This window comes from Panthera onca, chromosome B3 (genome assembly GCF_046562875.1).
Source record: "Panthera onca isolate mPanOnc1 chromosome B3, mPanOnc1 haplotype 2, whole genome shotgun sequence".
Taxonomy (NCBI): Eukaryota; Metazoa; Chordata; class Mammalia; order Carnivora; family Felidae; genus Panthera; species Panthera onca.
The window spans coordinates 43,795,757-43,816,347 of record NC_138344.1 but is presented as its reverse complement, the minus strand read 5'-3'; the positions used below and the strand labels follow the sequence as shown (position 1 = coordinate 43,816,347).

General features: G+C 45.4%; 1 protein-coding gene across 2 annotated transcripts in view; it reads right to left on the bottom strand.

Annotated features, from left to right (window-relative positions):
* Positions 1-20,591, bottom strand: part of RORA (RAR related orphan receptor A) — a 712,204-nt gene that overhangs the window by 378,368 nt on the left and 313,245 nt on the right. Inside the window, exon 1 of one of the 2 annotated variants that reach the window (XM_060621050.3) lies at positions 19,847-20,137. The exons of the other annotated variant lie outside the window; for it this stretch is intronic. Within the exon in view, the coding sequence (XP_060477033.1) occupies positions 19,847-19,904 (58 nt within the window). The 5' untranslated portion in view covers positions 19,905-20,137. Of the gene's footprint in view, positions 1-19,846; positions 20,138-20,591 lie in introns of those variants that run through there. 2 annotated transcript variants of the gene reach the window in all.

The window sequence follows — 20,591 nt, the reverse complement described above, 5'->3', positions numbered from 1 at the left end:
TAGGAGAGAGGTGGGAACAATGGCCAGCACTCCACTTTCCTACAATGAGTCTTACTGACTCTTAACTTCACCATGACCTTCACACCTTTGGTCTGTTTATTACTGTCAGTCTGGCCTCTGCTTTTTAAATTTTTTTTTTCAACGTTTTTTATTTATTTTGGGGACAGAGAGAGACAGAGCATGAACAGGGGAGGGGCAGAGTGAGAGGGAGACACAGAATCGGAAACAGGCTCCAGGCTCCGAGCCATCAGCCCAGAGCCCGACGCGGGGCTGGAACTCACGGACCGCGAGATCGTGACCTGGCTGAAGTCGGACGCTTAACCGACTGCGCCACCCAGGCGCCCCTGGCCTCTGCTTTTTTAGCTGTCCTTGCTTGTCTTCCTCCCTGAGACCCTGAGCTCCAGGGGCCTCCCGCAATGCACCCTTCCTGGGGACACCCACCATGGCTGCCATCTCGGAGAGAGATCTTTCCAGGACAGGGGCCCAGGCAAACACACTGAGCAGCCCCATCACTGGCCCATCACTGCTCCAGAATGGTGCAGTCAACACATCCCACCCTCCAGAAGTCCCCCATCTCAACCACTGGATGAAATAATCATTTGAATATTCAGGAGAATTCAACACCGTTACTAAAAAAAACTGGGACCCCACTTCCACGATAGGCTGGCCATTAGAGCTGAGGCTCAAAGACACTGCAAAACACAAAATGGCCACTTTGCCACAGTCATCCCATGTTTTAATAACCCCCTAGGCTTCCTTTCAACACTAAAATAAGAAAGGGAGCAAGTGAAAGAGAAAGTGTTAGAAAACAGGGTGACTCCTTGGCTGAACAATAATTGCATTAAAAAGTGTCCTTGAGGCAGAGGGACCACTTGAGAAGGAAATAACACCTCAAACCAGGGGGCCATTCACCAAAGGGAGGCAACATTTGAAGCTCTTTGCAAAATGTTTGCCTGCTTCTGTCTTCCCTTGTTCACCACAGGACTGGTGAAAAAGAAAGATGATAAATATGTTTATAAAAAAAGAACCCATTCAATAATTCATTACCTTGCTGGCGCACAATATAACTACCACAAAAGAAATCTGTTTTCCTACCCACTGACCATGAATGGGCACCTGAGACTGAAGTATGGCTCAGAGCATTGTCCTCATGTGCACGTGTTCCAGAACCGTCCCCGGCACACTATCCAGGCCAGTACTCAGGTGGTGCTTCCTCCTCAATTAGCCCTGCTGTTCCTGCACCTACCACTTCTTCTGCCCCTCAACACAAAGCATGCTGGGTATCACCCAAAGTTTTGCTTTGCAGCAGCCAGTACAATTGACTAGACACAGAATTGTAGCTTGTTTTGCCCTAAGGTGGTGCTTTTCAACTGGGGGCAATTTGGCCCCCAGGGTACATTTGGCAACGTCTGGTGACAGTTTTGATTGATACATCTGGGGGTGACAGTGGCCATTGGCAGCGAGTGGGTAAAGGCCAGAGATGCTGCTAAATATCCTACCATGCATACGACAACTCCCACAACAAAGCACTGTCCTGCCTTCAATGCCGATAGTGCTTACGTTGAGAAACTCTGGCCTAAAAGAAACACCATGATAAAAATCTGGTGGGCCAACCTCTCATTTCACAGATGAAGATACTGAAGCCTAGGGAGGGATAGTTAGACTGGGAGAATTCAGCCAGGTAGTAACAGAGCCAAGCAAGGCATCCAGGTTAGCTGGTTGTATGAGTCTTCCCTAGAGCACGTTTTTTTCTGAAAGGAATTGCTCTTAAAATGGCACTTAACCTCAGAAGAAAGGATACATACCTAAATGTAATCTGTGATTATCTGTAAATAGGAGTGTGCTCATTTTTCTCCTTTGTTCTGAGATGTCCAGCCTTGATTTATTTGGTTTGTTATTTTTGTTCTGCTTTTACAGTAAGCATTTAGTGCTTTTATAAGCAAAAAACATAACACACTGTTTTCACTTTGAAAGACTGTATGAACTAAAGTGAAAGTCAGCTTGACTAGTGAGTATTCATTGCTGGCAAGAGTATGGCAAGACCAGCATCCGAGGTGGTAGGGTGGGGTTGGGTAAGTGGTACAAATGGGGCTGTTTCTCGAAAACGAACCGGAAATATATATTCAGAGTCTTAAACACATTCAGTTTTTGATCATCCTATAGGAAATTTGTCCCAAAGAATTTCAAAGATTCACTTACCAGAATATGAAGTGAAGCTTTATTTATAATAAAAAACACTGAAAATAATACAAATATGTAATAGTATGTGATTAGTGTAATAAATTCTAGCTTGGCTTGATAAAACAAATTATGGAAAAAGACAGTGTTAATCAAACCCCACATATATACAAACGATGGAATGCTATACAGCTGCTCAAAGTCATGTTTTTATTGTTCTAGCATTGGGGTCCCCATTAAACTAAAGTCTATGAGTCCAAGGATCTTGCCCTTTTTGGTTCCTTCTGCACTTCTGTATTCCTGGTACATATCTAAAAATTAATGTTGAATGGATGGACATGACTGCCAATGAGTGACATTATCATAATCTGTATCCTTTTATTTTTCTCTGTTTTTCAAAGATTCTCTAATGAGTTTGTATTACTTTTATAAACAGAAAAGAATATGTTGATTATTTTGCTGTTGCAAAAAAATAAATAAAAGAACATAGTAGAACCTAAGTAAGGAAGGGGAAAAATGCAGTAGGCAAGGGCATATGAAAGGACATTCAGTGCTTGGGAAGCCCGTTCCGTGACGCAACTGAGGGATGCAATGATACAGCTACCATGGATTCAAAATATGGGGATTATAATAACCCACTGGACCGGCAGCAGTCAGTCCTTTGTTATAACTGGTTTACTCTTTCTGCATTCTTCTCTCACTTGAGCCTTTCTCCCACTGGTAACACCAAGAGCTAAAACAACAGAGAAGCCACAAATCAACAGACTCATGTGGTCAGAGGCTCCAGTGGCCACAAGATCAGAGGCATTGTGGCAGTGGAGGCTGGGGGTGCTTTTCAACTGGATGTGCGTCTGCAGCTGACAAATGGAATAAAAGAGCTATGCTGTGGTGCTCAAAATAGAACAGAAAAAAGTATCCCAAAGAGAGAGAGAGAGAGAGGGAAGAAGAAGAAAATGACACAGACATGAGAGGCTAGCTTCTGGAACAACCTAAAAAGACCAGTGTTAACGCAGACCCATGAATATAATTCTACAGCCTTTGTAGAACTTTTTTTTTTCCCTTTTCACAAATGCCTCATTGGGACAGCAACCCTGAAAAATGTCATCTGCCCTTTTCTTGGAATGGTTAGATCCTTATGTCACTTAGGTAGGAAAAAAAAAAGTGCAATCATTTTATATATTTGACTACTTGTGGTCATCCTGGTGGGGCGACTGAAGAAAATAAACAAACCTAGAAGTATAAATCAGCATGTGTGCATGGAGAGAGAGAGTGGAAGAGTCACAGAAGGAGAAAAGAGAGAAACAGAGAAAGAGAGACAGGGAGCATGTGCACACCTTACCAGAAGGAGCAGACTCAAGCAATCACTCTCTTAAGGTAGCATAAGCTGGAGTTCACAGACTGTCGAGGACCCTCTGCCCAAACCCATTCTCTCTTGCCTTCTTGATTTCTCCAAAACATAGAGAAGCAACACATTCCTTTAACAAGAAAAAAATCCTCTGTGCCCCGATGAGAAATAGAGCTCACGCTGAAAACGGTCCCCCAAAGGGAATGTGAGTCATAGGTGTCTCATCTTTCTTGAGCACAGGTTTTAGGGACATAGAGGAAGGGTGAGACAAAGGCAGGAGTCACTGAAGGTAGCAGGCCACAAAAACGAATGTGGCTTTCTTCACAGCTGGCCCCTAAAAAGCAGTCTTTCACTTGATTCCATGCAAAGAACATATGGGATTGTGGTAGATGAAGGATAGCTCCAAGTTCTTTGGTATTCCCTCCATTCAGAAGTGGGGTTGATTTCTTCTCTCCTTGGATCTAGGCTACCCTGTGGTGCTTTCACCAGGAGGGCAGAGCAGAAATGAAGCTATGCCTGTTTGGGGCTCATTCTCCGAGAAGATTGGTGGCTTCCACCAGCTTTTCTTGGAGCCCCGAAGTGACATGTAGTAAGTCCGACTACTCTGTGGTAGGGCCATGTGGAGATGACGTAGGAACACATGAAGGAGGGGAGCCCAACTGAGCCCTAGATTTCCAGCTGTCCCTGCCATGCTACTGAACACACAAGTGAGGCCACTATAGACCCTTCAGACCAGCGCGGCTGTAGGTGAAAACCAACAAGTGACTCCATGTGATGTCACGCAAAACAGCACAATTGCCTTGCTGAGCTTTGTCTGGATCCCAAACCCACAAAAAATGTGACATCGAATAAAATGGTTTTATTCTTCAGTTCCAAAGTTTTGGGGTAGCATGTTACATAATAATAGATAGTCTAGGCAAGAGGCTTACAATGGCTGTTAGTTTTCACTATGAGTTTTGCCTCAGAAATAAATAAATCCATCTATCCATCTACCTATTTGTCTACCTACCTACCCACCCATCTGAAATAAGAGATAAAATATAGTCTGTGCTTGAAATGCAAGACAATGCAAGTAGTGTCTGTCCTGCTCTGCCACTTGGCTAGTAGCTGACTCAGGCAGTTATAATCCTCTTTGAGCCTCAACTTCCTCATCTGCAAAACATGGATAATGACCCCTACTTGATGGAGTTGTTCTGAGTGTTATATGAGAAAGCAAATGTAAAGCACGGAGCACAGAGCGTGGCTCACAGGCAGAGGCTTCCACAGGCTGTGATCCCCACAGCACTCGACCCAGCCTTGCCTCTTGTGTCTGAATATCAGCTTGTTTCTCTGCCACCTCATTTCCTGGACACTCTGACTGTTCCAGGCAAATGACTGCCTATTTGTCTTGTTTATATCGCAACCCAACTCCCTGCTAGAGCTTCCCCAAATAGAGGGCATCTTTAAAAGAATTCCATCTGGTATGCAGAAGGTCCTTAAAGGGAAAGGCAGACAAGAACTTGTTACGTACAGAGACAGCATTTCCCCCAACTACATCAGACAGCATGATTTGATAGAAGGCAAACCATCTAAACACCCATAATAGAGACATTAAAACAAACAAACAAACAAAAAAGATGTAGAGAGGCCCTGAAAATGGAGGAAAGAAAGAAAAAGCCAGAAGGTTCTAATATAGGATCTAGTTACATGACTAGGCTGGGACCCCTCTGTAACTTTCCTCCCTCTCATCTCATAGCTCACCAGGGTTGAAGCATAAGTAGGTCTCAAAGGCTTTACGCTGCAACGGTTCTGCCTACAACCGAGTGTAGGAATATCCCACATGAAAGGACCAAATTCCATGCCTGGGTGGTTCCTGTGGAACCTTTCCTTACACTTGCTTATGTTAAACTCCTTATAGAGTCGGCCTGCCAAGGGCCACCCAGTTATAACCATGGATTTCAATTCCTCCTGAAAAACATTTCAACTCATTTGCTTAGTCAATATAGACAGCTTTGATCTCCACCTGAGGTGGGTCTACAGTAATGAAAAAAGCAAATTCTCCTGCATAAACGATTTATATGGGTGATGAAAGGCTTTATTAAAACTCTTCAAGAACAACTTAAGCCATTACTAAAATTAGTACGCCATCATCTAGGTTTTGCAATGAATGTGTTTTACGGCCACGACTTCTTCGTAGACAACTGGGTCCCTTCTGGAATGGTTTGGCACAGACTTGCTAAGTGTTTGTGGCACAGACTTGGAAGACAACTAACAACTCTAAAATCCCTACCATTTCCAAAGTCCAGACGAGACTTGTGGTCACCACATTTAAACCTAACAGCCTCCTAGAACAACATCATCTGTGACTATCTCCCTTCTGCTCCTGGACCACAAGACTGCCTTCCTCAATAGTTTATACTGCTTCTGGAAGTGATCTGCTCTTCATCAGGTTGTTGCAAATAAAAACCAAGACAGGTCAAAAGAAAGCTGGCTTCTTTGTCAGCACTGTACTTTCCTGTGCCAGAGCTGAGAGGAGAGAAAAAAATGAGAGAGCGAGAGTGAGAGCGAGCTGGAATTAGTAAAAAGGTTTCAAGTGCCTCTATGATCTTTTAACAGAGATGTTAAGCATATCAGATTTGCAACCCTTCACGGCCTGAAGGGATCTAGTTATTTGGTCAGTTGTGAAGACATTCTCTTGTTCCTACTCTATCATGCTGTCACTAGGGTGCACGCCTGGTTCATGATAAAAGGCAGCCAAACTGCGGTTTTAAAGGAATTTCAGAAGGCTCAGCATTATTGAAGACCCTTGCCAGGATTAAAACCAGGTTCGGGAAAGCAAAGTGCTCTACATATTATAGACAAGAGCAGAAGAGCAGAAAGAGAGACAAGGAAAAGGCAAAGGAGCACGAGTATACAATAGGTAGAAAAAAGTATCTTTACAGGCACTTTTGATGTGACTTCGGGGCCATCTATTTCTTTCTTTAGGGTTATACGCGCGTGGTTATTTGGCATTTGGATGGGCAGAAGGTAGGGAAGGAGCTTTTAAAAATAGCTCACTCTCTCTGGTGCAAGACAGTGCTAGCTTGAAAGGCTGGTTGTTCTCACGTACTAAGGCAGGCTTGGAGCTGTTCCCTCTCAAGTGCCACACCACGGCCTCACCTGTGCCTGGCTGCGGTGATAAGCAGGAGATGACATTCTGTCTCACCCAAGAGCAGCCAGACTCCTCGGAGCTTCCTTCATATGGTCTAACACTTCATGGAGTCTCATCATGACCACCTACAAAGAAGGCTAGTGAGAGCCTTTGTGGGGAGCTCCAAGGTGGTCTCTCTCTGTCCCTGTCTTGCTCTGCAACCCTCACCTCATCAACCAGGCTCCTGCCCTGGAGCTGTTCTCTCTCCCCTGGCTTCATACACACACCTGGTCATGCAATGGTTTCACTGGCTTGATTCACAGCACTTCCTCTGAGCAAGTGTTCCCTGGTTTTGTTGCTGTTGTCTCACCTGTCCTCCAGCGCTCCTAACGCTGGGTGCTTTTCTGGCTCACCTCAAGATTTTCTTTCCCTTTAAGCTTCCAGGCAAGTGTTTGTCAATTCTAGACAGCAGCAAAGACCAAAGCTGTCAGTGCCCTGTGTGACGGGAGCCCGCCACTTTGCAAGTCTTTCCTGAGATGGCAACAAGCCTCCTTCCCTGGGGGTCCCGGGGCAGATAGACTAGACAGATTGGCCCCTAACACCCCTTCCGCTCAGAGGAGTGGGTTGGTGGCAGCAGGGAATGGACCTTCAGCACAGAAAGAAAGACAGTATATTGTCCACGTATACTCACTGGAGCCCAGAAGATGATCACAGCTAAGAGATGCTAAGAATAAGAGGGCTACCTCAGAGGTACCTTTCCTGACCCTTCCTTGCCAGGCCTCAGCCCTGGGATTAAGTCTGCCTCCCACGCACGGTCCCATGAGCATCCTATGTATGCCCCACCACCACCCTGGAAGGAGCTGGCTACTTCCCACTTTGCTACGATCTTCTTGGCAGCAGGAACTAGGTCCTCTGGGGCTGTGCATCCAGCACATGCTGCACAGTTCTTGGTAGAGAGAGATGTGCCTAACTGTTGGCTGAGTGACTGATTGCTTAGTCCAGACTCCTTTGGCAGAGGAGGAAACTGGTGCTGAGAGTGAAAGCGAGACAGGGCGGGAGGGAAAGGAATCAACCTTTCTGGAACACCCACAGACCAGCAGGCATCGTAGGCATGTGACCCTTATTAGTTCATTTTCCTCCCAGAACCCTGGTGAACAGGTTTCACTGCCCCGCAGACCTGTGAGTGAGTACTGGGACACACATGGATTTGGGAGACAGCCAAAGTTGAGGTTCTAGACAGTCGAAAGCTCACGAGTTGGGGAGAGGGACCGCTGCACCAGACAGGCGTCTGAGGCCTTGTGGTGAGCTGAAATGGGAGCACCTCTGTGTGGGGAGGATGCTCAAGAGGCACCACGTCCCCCTGGAATTTAGATCTGGCCTCCCTTGCAGGCAAAGATACCAAATCTCCCAAGTTAAAACGTCTAAGGGCGGCAGACGCAGGCCGGGAAAACACAAAGTGCTGTCTTGCCTCCTTCACCTGTGTCCGTTAGCAGACTTAAATTTATACCAGGTGGAACCCACACACTGCTGCAGGAAATGTGAATCATAACAACCCCGATGGATGGCAACGGATGTAAAAATACCTTAAAAGTATAAGAAGATTACTTCTGAAACCTGGAAATGACTTATAAAAGGTAAGAGATTATAAAACATCATCAAGTAATTTCCCGATTTTGAAAATAGAGGAAATGTATTATACATATATACATGGATTCTAGAAGGTTCACTACTCACGGCAGGGATTAGGATTCTCAGGCTCCATCTTCCCACAATGAGTAACTCAGATGTCACCGTCTTATTTTCCAATGATCTGTGCCGGACACAGAAGCATCTGTGCATTAGGTCAGTACTTGTTTCAAGCTACCTGCTGTTAGAACTGAAGGCACTTTCAGGATCATTTATCCTAAACTCCCGACTTTACATCCGTGCAAACTGGGAGCTCAATGAGTTTTCTCAAAATTAATTGTGGACATGGGCCTAGAAGACTGCATGTTTCTAAAATGTCTCATTAATACCGCTTTTTAACTATTGCCCATCCGAGCTCCTCTCAGAAGAATGCGGGTACACGTTTTAAGAAACGATATGTTTGCTATTAAGAAGGATGCTGCCTGTCCACACCATCCCAGCTTTTCTCTTATCCGGAGGCCCCAGCAGCAGAAATATGAGCGTGTGAGCCATGGAGGGTGATGCTTCGGAGAACATGTGCTCCCATGGTCAGGGCGCTTGGCTCCGGGGCCCCTTTGCAGGGACCACAGAGAGCAGCTGAGATAAGGTGTGGCCGATGGCTGTTCTGTTTGTGCCATTTTAGCGGAGCTGGGATGTTATGCAAGGAAATCTTTGGTATTGCAATAATCCTGGATTATAAATAATTTAGCATATTTCTTTGTAAACTGCAGTCCAGAATCCTTGCAAATAAGAAAAGGATTAACTTTTTTAGAAGTACTTGCTCTTGAGACTTTAAGTTCAAGGCAGAACAATGCTTGCCGTGGTAATTCCATCTATTTTAAGATCACAAAACCATACCAAGTTGAAACCAGAGCAGAAGATATTAATGCAGTGCTCTCTCTGAAGTGCCCAATAGTGGGACGAGAAAGCTTTCAAAGGGAATTAAGTAGACAGAGAAAGCTCCCTGTTCGTGTCCAAATCACAAGGAGGCGGCTGAATAGGATTCACAGTTCTCCGTGGGAAGGACCCACACCACAGCTAATGTTCAAAACAGGGGGGAGATGTCTTGGGAAGATCAAGGACCCAGAATTCTGCTGTCAGAATCAGCTGCCTGCCCATTAGAGCCTCAAAAGACCCTCTTCCATGTGCGAGCTGATATGATCCTGCAAATGAGCCCATTTTTCTTTTTCTAACTGGCCCAAACTCTATCTGAAGAAAGCTGTCATTATGTAATATTTCTTAAGTGCCCTTGATGTAAGCTTCAGATCTAGCGTGTGTGTGCGCGTGTGTGTGCGTGTGTGTGTGCAGTGGGAGAGAGTAAGGGGTCAGCGAAGAATAAGATGTACACACAAAGTAGAGAAATTGGATGCGGAGCTGCTCAGAACGTTGAAGAACAGACAAGCATCTGGGGTGGGCCTCCGGTCAAGGGGTCAGTACCTGGTTAGGTCACATGGACAGAGGTCAGGAGAGGAACAATGTTAGCCACAGAGAGAGTCAGAGCCAGGGATAACTGAAGGGTCAAATGGGTAACAAAAGACAGAAGCAGAGAGGTACAGACTCAGAAACCACCAGCCAGCATGAGAGGGGCAAGGCTGGGGCATGAAAGACAAGAGACAGGTCAGCAAAACCACACCTCCAAAGCTTGGTCTCCAAGACCCTCCTTGATCTGGTCTCTTCCCTTCTTTCCAGCCTCATCTCCTGCTGTCCCACATGTGACACCTTATATGCCATCAAAATAAAAATGCAGCAGACTGTGTGTTTTTCTCCATTCTTGTCTTTATTCCTTGTGTTCTCTGTACCCAGATGACCCTTTCTCCCAAGCCCTGGTCTTGCATTTTCCAAGATTTAGCTCTGGAGTTGCCTCCTCCTGGAAGCCTTCCTTGCTCCCCAAACCTCAAGGCCTAGTGAAGTACCACTCCTACATGCTCTGGTGACATCACGCCCATTTCCAAGCTTCTAAGAAAGATGGCAAAACATTTTCATGCAAAGGGTCAACTCTCAACTCTGAAAGGGTCATGGCTGCTTGGAGGCACTGTGTTGAGAGGGATTCTGAGGCCTCACCTGGAATCACAAGGAAAGAATGCTATACTCTGGTTAAGGAGCCACTTCAGGGCACGGGCCATCATTTGCCATTTGTGCTCTAGACCTACATCCTCAATGGGCAGATGAGGAACCCGAGGCTGAAAGGAAAATATCCAGCCAGCATCACAAGGCTGGTTGACAGCAAAATCCCAACAGAAGACCAGGTCTTGGGATTCCTTAACCCAGTGCTCCTTTGAAATAAGATTCTCGAGGACTCTAATCTGGAATACTGCAACTCTTCATAAATTCTTAGCTCTTTTCAGAGGAGGGGAACAATTACACGGCGATGGAGCCAGCGAAGAGAAACAAGAGTTCAGTGCTTGGGCACCACCTGCCTGAACCCGTGTCTTACAATGTTTCCTAACACCTAAGCCTCCCCAAGTCCCTGCCCTTATGCTCATCTCCAGTTGGCACTGTTGGCACTGACAGGGCCTGTTACCCAATGTGAAATGAAGACTTCGGAGCTAGCGGACTCTCCCGGTATATCACAAATACGCTCCTCCGTGTCAGGGAAAAAGCCTAAAGCAAGTTGAAGCTACCTTTCCCCACTTTGTATTTCACTCCTCACCCAGGAATCGGAAACTTTCCTGAGAAGGAAATATACTCAGAATGGTTTCACGAGAGGAACTCTTTCCCTGCCTTATCGTGAAAGGAATTTTCCAGTGGCTTCCAGTTTCGGGAGGCTACAGGGCATAAAGAGAAGGAAAGCTGGCATGCGCTCAGTCTGACAAGAAGCTGTCATGTTACTACTGTCCTTAAGTTTACCTGGGACATCTTACAGGATCATGAAAAGCACTTTCCTGAGACAGTAAGTGGCGATATGTGACACGTGCTTGACGACCCCCTCTCCTCCCATCTCATGCTCCTGTGAGAATTTGGGATGTGAGATGAATTCTCCCAGCACGGCCCCAGCTTGCAAAGGGTCGTCTAACCTTTAACCTTCAGTTTGGTTAAATGGGCTGAAGGGAATCAAGAGGATGTCTGCCTTTATGCGCTTCAACAGCAAATGGCCCGCTTGGCCAGGTTACCCAAGGACACGGCTCTAACCAAAGACGGGAGAATTCCCAGAACTGGAGGCAAATGTGAGATGCTGATAGGACATTCCCTAAACCCCCGCTCCCAGAATGCTCAACAGCAATTAGCAACCATGTCCTCTGTCTCACCTCCGCTGTGTTTTTAGCAGCTCGGTTTCTTCAGAGGACAGGGCAAGTGGGAATGGGATTAGGCCGGGAGTCCTGATTTTCTGAGGGAAGACAGTATTATTGTATGTTTTCATTTCAAGTTTCTCTGAAGGACTTCTGTATAATGAAACCCCTACCCTGCCCAACTCAGACTCTGTCATCTTTGGGTGCCCACCTCACCCCTCCGTATGAAATTCAAGAAGCCGATTTGCAGGTGACTTCTGAGCAGCTGAAGAGAAGTGTCCACTGTATGTGTTTTTATTTTTTTCAAGCCCTACAAGAGGCTCTCAAGGGACGAAGGGGCATAGAGGAAGGAGAAGTGGGTGGCACAGCCTCTGAGGGATCAATAAATTTGACTGCTTCTGTACACAAGGGGAAGGATGGTGCAGGGAGGCAGATGAGAGAAGGAATCCCAGAGTCATAAATTTTAAAGCTGAAAGGACCCTTAGAAGTCACCTGGTATAACCTCCTCTATTTTGTACATGAAGAAACCCAAAGTCAGAAACGCTAATGCCCAAGGTCACGCTACTTGTGAGGAGAGAAGCAGGACCCGCATCCTGCCCTCCCAGGTCTCCAATCCAGTCCACAGAGACTGGGTTGCTGTCACCCCGTCAGGAGCGGCGTGAACACTGCGGTACCTACAGGGTGACCCCATGCTCACCCCCAAGAAGCCTCCCATAATGCTCCTCTCCTCAGAACCAATGTCATGGCTGCTCACTTTCTCTAAAAACTATCTTCATTGGCCACATGGGCCCAGAGACAGCTCTTCCAGGGAAGAGCTCTCACGGCTGACTTTCTCTGTGAAGCTGGCAAAGCTGCTTCGGCGATCATTTTTTAACTCGGCAGCTCCCTGACAAGAGGATTAAAGCAGGCGGCTTTCAAAAAAGTCCCAAGAATAATTTAAAACTCAGTATGTTAATGCCCGCCTAGAGTTTTGGCCACTTTTGTGAAAACTCATAAATCTCTCCTGCCACACCCTAACAGTAATCACCATGTCACTGGCACGGCTTAATGAAATTTAGAAAAAAAAAAAAAAAAAAAAAAAAAAAAAGGTACAGTGAACCCAACCAAAAATTAGGACCAGAAACCCAACTGTGCAGATGAAACTTTCGAAGTCACCAAAACTGAGTGTGGAGTCACGAATGTGGGGGGGGGGGGGGGGGGGGGCAGTCTGAGGGAGTGGGGGGTGGTTCTTTAGGAGGGTGGCTCCTTTGCTCTTTCCTTCCTGCAAACAAGACAGGCCGAGGGACTAGAAAACAGGGCCTCTCAAACGTGAGCTCGAGTCAGAATCCCCGTGAAAGTGTGCCAAGCCCCAGACCGCTGGGTAGGCCCTGCTCCTTGGTTTTCTGATTCAGCAGGTCCGGGGTGGGGCCTGAGAATCCACATCTCTTTTTTTTTTTTTTACATTTATTTATTTTTGAGACAGAGAGAGAGCATGAACAGGGGAGGGTCAGAGAGAGAGAGGGAGACACAGAATCTGAAACAGGCTCCAGGCTCTGAGCTGTCAGCACAGAGCCGGACGTGGGGCTCGAACTCACAGGCCGCGAGATCATGACCTGAGCCAAAGTCGGTGGCCCAACCGACTAAGCCCCCCAGGCGCCCCGAGAATCCACATTTCTAACCAGTTCTCAGGTGGTGCTGATGCCGCCAGTCTGGGAAACCACACTTTGGGAACCTGTGGGCTGGAAAGACCCACCGAGTCCTCTGCTGGGGTGGGACTCAGTGGCAAGGTGGGAGATGGGACGAGGGGTGGAATTTCAGCATCGCTTCACAGCCACAGCAGGCAGGGTGGGAAATGGAAGCACCAAGACGTGAGGGCCCCGTTGTCATAGCACCAGCGGTCCCTTGAACAGGGAGGTGAGCCGCGTGCTCCGGCTCCTTTAGTCACCTCGGAAAAGATAATGCCTATCTGAGCAAAAGCAAACACCGGGAGGCTTAAAAGCCCGGGGTCCCCATGCTCGTTCCTCAAGCAGGAGGAAAAACGTCTTTATGGAGAGAAAGTGCAGTCTAAATAGAAAGTGGGGCTCGATTTCCACAAGCTCGAGTCAAAGAATCTGCTGAGAAGGCCACATGACACACGAAATGAAATCCAGGTCCTTGATACCCAGAGGCAAGAAAGAGAGCAGAAGATCCAAGAAAATCCAAACGTTCCTGAATTTCTACAGTAAACAGTTCTGATCGGATTCTCTTGCTATTTTGGAACATACATGAAGTTCATTAATTGGCACACATTAAACAGGAAAAAAATAAAAACATAAAACAAGAAGGTGCTGGAGGACAGATCGGTAATTGCTCCTTTAGAGCAAACCAAAGTTACTGAGAAAATCTCCTATAAAGGCTCTGTCAAAACAAGTCACTTAAGGATTAGCGAGAGCTAAATCCTCCGTCAGAGAGATTTTCCTCAACAGTCGTAAATGGGTTTTAGTATCGGAAAATCTTAGAAAATATACTTTCCCTGCCCCCACCCTCCTCTCAGAACGGCTCTTTCAAGAGCTTGGCATCCTGTGGAAGCACAGCGTTTCCTTAGGCTGAGCCTTCTTCTTTAAAAAATAAAATAAAATAAAATACACTCTGTCATTCACGGCAAAGTCAGTGGCTGGAAATCAACTGTGACAGGCACCCCGTACATGTTCCAGAGTCTTGCCCACACAATACACAGGCTCAAGTACTGTCTTCTCCTCCTTCAGCAATTTCCCCAAGAACAATTAATAAATGGCTATTAAAAGCTAGTACTCTTACTTCAGCTTTCCACCTCTTTCCGTGTGGTCTCTTTCCTCAAGATTTAACTGCTCAATTTATTGTTTTAGCGAGGAGAAGAGCTTAAACTTCTTCCTTAAACATGTGTAGGTGATTACTTTTTTTAATTAGAGAAAGGTAAACATTGATAATATCGAACTTTTTCACAGGCAGCCTTCTCAGAGTACACATTTTAATTCTCTCAGTAAAGGGTCTCCTGTTTTACTCTCTTAAAACCATCAATCAGGACTTGTGTTACAGTTCCGAGCAGTGTCTGCGGTTCCTATCACTGGATTAGGGAGGTCTGGCTGTGTTCATTAAGCTAGTGTATAGAAAAGAGCCACTCACACTGGAAACACTTGGAGACGCTCTGTCATTTAGCCCCGTGAGAGGGTGACCTGGCAAGACCATTTTCAGATCTGCCTCCCAGATGGTCACACTCCACTTTTTCTGCCCAAACCTTTGTTCTCCCATCAGCTCTCAAAGCTAACGCACCCTGGACATCACCAGTGCCAATCAGTGGAAAGCTAACACACTTGCAAAATGCTCCACGCGTGAATAAAGATTGATCTTACCCCCTTGGAAACAGACTACGTTTCTAAATTTCCCATTTCCACCATGAGACCCTCAAAAAAACAAATCCATTGCCAAATAAAAATATTCTCCTGATATGCATACAGCAAGTCTTATTACAGACCTGGTTTTAGGTTATTCCTTCTCACTGTGTAATATGAGGGAATGACCCCAAATTCCAACCCCCAAATAGTTCCCTTCCCAATCTACTTCATTCCTAAAATTTCATGACTAAAAACTCCTTATGATATTTTAGGTACAGCTATACCCTTTTTACATTAAATTATTCCAAGAGGCAACCCATTAAATCTATTTAATCAGCAAGACTCTCTGGGGAGTTTAGCCAGTCTTATTTTGGTTACATCACCAAGAGAATGTAGCCTTGGGGTTATACAGACCTGAGCTGGAAGCCAAGACCCTTTCCTAAGACTGTGAACTTGGGCAAGTCATGTCACCTCGAAGAAGCTCAGCTGTGTCACTTACAAAAGAAGAGGAATACCTACCCCTGAGAGGTGAATAAACAAACAGGAAGAGCATACTGAGTGGGGTTTGCCATCCAGACAGGGCTCAGTCATGTGAGTTCCCCTAATTGCAGGCTGGTGGGTCAGGGAAAGAGAGGTCAGGACAGATTATCCTCCTCAGGTGGAGGACAGATAAAGAAACAGGGCACATCCTGGGAAGGGCAGCTCCAGGAGGGGGTCGCCATATGCTCAAGTACATGTGCGTGTGAGCGTTTGTGTGTGCGCGTGTGTGCATGTTGTTTAATGGCAGCAGTGAGAACAAGGAGAATACCAGTCACCTGGGAGAGAGGACCGCAGAGCTTAAGTAACAGTTATTAAAAGGAGACAGAAGGCCAGAGGAGTTCCCCAAGGGCTGCTGGTTGCCTCCTCTATTCATCAGCCGACAGGCATCTCTACCCACTGCCTTACCAGTCTCCCTCTAGGTCTGCCCTGACTTGATTACATATCAGGGCCTTGATACTCATTACCTACCTCAAAAGTGACATCTCTAGATTTTTGCCCATGGGATTAATGAGTAATCAGGGTGTATACACAATCTCCACTTTGGTAAAGATCACATTAAACAGTTGCCTCAAATCTGGCTCTTGTAGTGGAGGGGGTATGAGTGCTAGATGAATAGGCAAAGGAAAACATGAACTAATGATCTTGGTGACACAAGTGCCTATTTTTGGGGGGTGAGGATAAGCTTCCCCCAGTCCAACAGACCACTGCTCAGAGAAGAGCCTGTGTTTTTGTGTTCCACATCCACTGGTTGGATTTGCTGTGGCTGAAGACATATTCTTGGGCCCCAAACTGAGACACTTGTTTCCAAGTGATCTGTGAATTTTATTTATGTGGAAGTTCTTATGAAATTGTACTTTCTTCGCAAAGATGAAGTTTACATGGAAGAGATAAACCTGGAAATTTTACAATGCCTGCCCAGAGATCAGATGACACTTACACACCCAACACTTACTTGATCCCCTAAGAGTTGGCAAGGATAGTCCCACATCTTAGTTCATTTACCTCCTCTTAAACACAAAGGCATGCAGTTGGGAAAGCAAAACTGTGCCCACGAGAAAGAAAGGAAGGCAAGACCCTTTGAAAAGAATAGGCGAGGCCCACTGAGTTAAGAGACAAGATTCCACGCTTCCTTACATCCTTACTTCCTTCTATCCTTACCTTAGATGAGCAAATGTCGAAGATGGATCCTAAGGAGTAGTCAAGAAATGAAGTTTAAAAAAGGAAGCTCTAATTCTTAAAAAAGGAAGCTCTAATTCACTCTAATTCTTGAGTGTCTACGATGCGCTAGGTATTTTACATGCAACAACTCACCCAACATTAGACGTGACAGCACAATGAAGCGGCATTATTTTCTCTACTCTATAAGCCAAAGAAGCAGAGGCTCGGCTTGGTCAAGCTGTCGATGACTAACTAACAGAGCTCATATTCAAATCCAGTTCTGGTGACTCCAAGGCATGAATGGGGGTAGATTCAGGGTGAACTACAGGCTTTGGAGGCCTTCTGTTTACTGGAGTGATGGTCTTAGTTCCAGGTTCAAGAAAGAAGAGGAATCAAAGCTGATAAACCTCTGTATAGCTCAGGTCCTACAGGGTTAAAATGGAGGCAGGAAGGCAGACAGGGTAGAACTCTTCAGAAAAATGAGGCGATGCTTTTTGGGAAACATCACACGGGGTTAGATGGTGAAGCGCTCCGAGGACAGCTATTCAAAATTACTGTGAAGAAGTTCTATCTAGTGCCCATTTTTCAGGGATCTGATAGGAGGGCATGGAAGTAGGGAATGGGGTGAGGGGCAAGGCATGATCTCAGGCTTATTGAAGGATGAGACTACAGTAAATGGTCCCTGGAACTTGCAGACGACATGTAGCAAGGAGTCTCATGGGCAGCACCTAACCTTCACACCATCTTCAGCCACCACTGGGTTCGGAGGTGGTCAACATCCAACTTAAGGGGAACAAGGAACAGCATTTCATCTCCAGGCTGCCCTGGGCAGGCCAAATGCAAACATGTTGTTACACATGCCATTTTCCAGCCTCCTCTTCTATCCTGCTTTAGGATCTCCTAGGCAAGATCTCAGAAAAGTAAACACAAATGCATCATTTTCAAAAGTCCTGAACAAGAACGGCACCGACCACCAGGGCAGGACAGAAGCATATTATCATGCAGTATGCTAAAATATATGTCCCAATATGGACACGGAGCCTTCACAGCTCTTGTCTGATTGAATGCACAAATATGGATTGGAAATGACATGATTACTAATTTTCTGAGAGGAAAAGGGGAAATCCAGTATAATGACTGGGTAAAACGTTAGTAATGAAAGGTAAGTAACCCAGACAGGGAGTTTCCTGAGCAAGCATAACCCGGCAGTTTTTAGCCACACTCCTTTCATGGGGTTCTCTTAAGGTTAGGTTGATAGACATCTGACGTGCTTGACCATCTACTGGAACCGCCTCTCGCCATCTCACCAGGTAGGGACGTCAGCAAAAATCCTTTTCAGCGCAAGTAGCAACCCACTTTCCAAAACAACTCTCCACACTTTAAACTAAACAAACGACTAAGTAAACCCAGATTAAATACAGCTTTATCAGGACGGAGTTTGAGTAATCTCTGAATCAACAAAATGTGGGGAACGTGTGTACAGAATATCCATTATACAAATGTCAGACCACAAAGTCAAACTCTTTTTCAAGATGCTGTTGAGGACTCCCTAATCTAGCCAATACACGACAGCAAGGGAAGCCCAGAGTTATGCTAGCTTCCACCCAACAGCCTGTTTTTCCTTATGCAAAGATCAGGAAAGCATATATGCCACAGAATTATTTTAGTTGTTTCCTGAAAAGAGTAAGAGAGCCTTTTCCCCTTAGTCTGAATGGAAAGTTCTTTCCCTGAGCTGCTTTAATTGCTAGGGGTTAAGCTTGAACATCACACAACCTGACAATCACAACCCAACTGGCATCATTTGGTGCTTTTTAACTTTGTTGGGTACAAGGCACATAGACCCAGATTAAAAGGGTCATTTACTGTCTGCCAAATGAAATGTTTCAAAGTGAAATGGTTTAACCACATAATTAGGGGGAAAAAGAATTAAAATATTCACTCACAGAATTAAGTATGCTCCCACACTGATCAACACAGCAAAATATAAACACAGTATCTTGAGAGTACACAGTTATTTGGATTGTCACGGGAGTCCTAAAACAGCATCTTCTTGATTTGTATTGAGACACGTGGACTGCTCTTTCGATTTTGCTGTGACAATAGTCCCAGATACTGATAGCACAAGGCTGAATATGCTTCAGAATCAAATAGAGCTGGGTCAAATACGAGCCTGTTTACTCACCACCAATGTGTGGTTTGGGCAACTGTCTTATTTCTGAAACTATCTTACATTCTACAAGATGACTACAGAACCTTCCTCGTATGCTTTTACACAGATATAATAAGGTAACACGTAAAGTCTTTGGCTCTGGCACATCCTACATCCTTAATATTGTTGCTTCCCTCCTCCAACTTTGGGCAAAGGGATCTCACATACATGTCTCTGTAGTTTTAAAATCACGCCTATATGTGGTAAGCACACAATAGATACTTCTTGTCATTTATTCAATAACGAACAACGATTATTTATCTTGTGTACTGTCTAACCCAGAAGTTCCCAAGCATTCTTCTTTCATGATTAATGCGGGAGTAATTTTTTATAGCACTCCTAGGCTAAAAGGGATTACCTAAAAGTTCTGTGTATTAATGAGGCCCCAATAACTTAATAAGTATGTCCTACCAATTGGGCAGTTTTTTTTTTAAACCTGTATGCATAAATAAAAATAGGATTTTCGTTTCATTGTTAAGTAATCACAAGCACTTACTTCACAACTTCTGACACCCTGGCATTAGAGTGGAAAGGCCCACCCGCATTTCCTGCTCCACACTGCACCACGTGGTACCATTTTATATTATACCAACTGCCAAAACCTCACTTCGCAAAGGTATGACATCACTGAAAAGAATGTCGTGCATTCCAATAGTGAAACTGTGAACTGCCTGGAGTTGATAGTTCACACGATGTCTGAGAGATGTCAGGAATTGATACAGTTCCCTCAGCTACTGGAAAATATTTCCTGGCACTCTTTGGAGTTTGCTGCAATGCCCAGGGTGCCTTGGCTCACTGTCTGGGAAACAAAAGGCTAATCAGCCAGATCAAATCAGATTCTTCTTCTTTGCTACTGTATCACAGAATTATGCATTGGACAACATTACAGGTACATCCGAATAATAACGAGACTTCTTATATCAGAGTTCTGGCTGTATTTCTATTCCATTTTTTCACTCTGAACATTTCACTTATTAAAAGCTAGCCTAGTAGTGTCATCTGGTCACCAGATAAATTCTGCAGCGATGGTTCTTGGAATTCAAACGGATAAACATCTACTTATCTCAGTATCAAATGTTGACTTACCTCGAAAACCATAGAGTGGTGCAAAGTTTACCTGTCGATCTTTCTCATTCATAGGCATTTGTGAGCTGTGGATCAGCTTCCTGGAGGTTCATGTGCGATGAAGGAAGGGCCTCTCCTTGGACATGTGGGAAGAGCTCATCACTGAAGAACTCTGCGTGTTTTCTATCTGGCATCTAGAACCCAGGCCCAGGAAGCAGGAGGGCTTGCTGCTGCTCCTATGTAGACTCGACTCTACCTTGTTTTGTAGGCATGCTGAAAGATGATTAAAACCTTGCTCGGGAGAGTGGTAACGTGAGGTAGGGTGGGGCAGCGGGTATATGTCTCGTGTGCTTAACAACGGCTCCCTGAGAGGAAAAACCCTGCTTTGCAGCGTTGGCTGGTTTCTAGGTTACAAACCCCCCCACCACAGAGGAGTTAAGGTCACCGAGTTCAGAATCGGGGCATGACACACACCACCAGCTCTGGGTCTCTTCTCATCTATAGCTGCCTGCAGAATGCTCTGAACTGAGGGACACACTTTTTTGCTACAAGGAAGATATGCAAATGTTCAAGTTTATGTTCTCCTAATTGAGGATTTCTCTCAGACGCAAATAAATAAAGTTGGGGGGGAAAAAGGGCTTTGCAGAGAAACTAGGCTAATGTGAAGCATTTTATGCAGGGGATGGATTCTGGCAAGTCCCTCTGGGTGTGGGGAGACTATCCTGACCTTGCTGGCTGAGACTTCCAGCTCAGGAAAATCAACTCA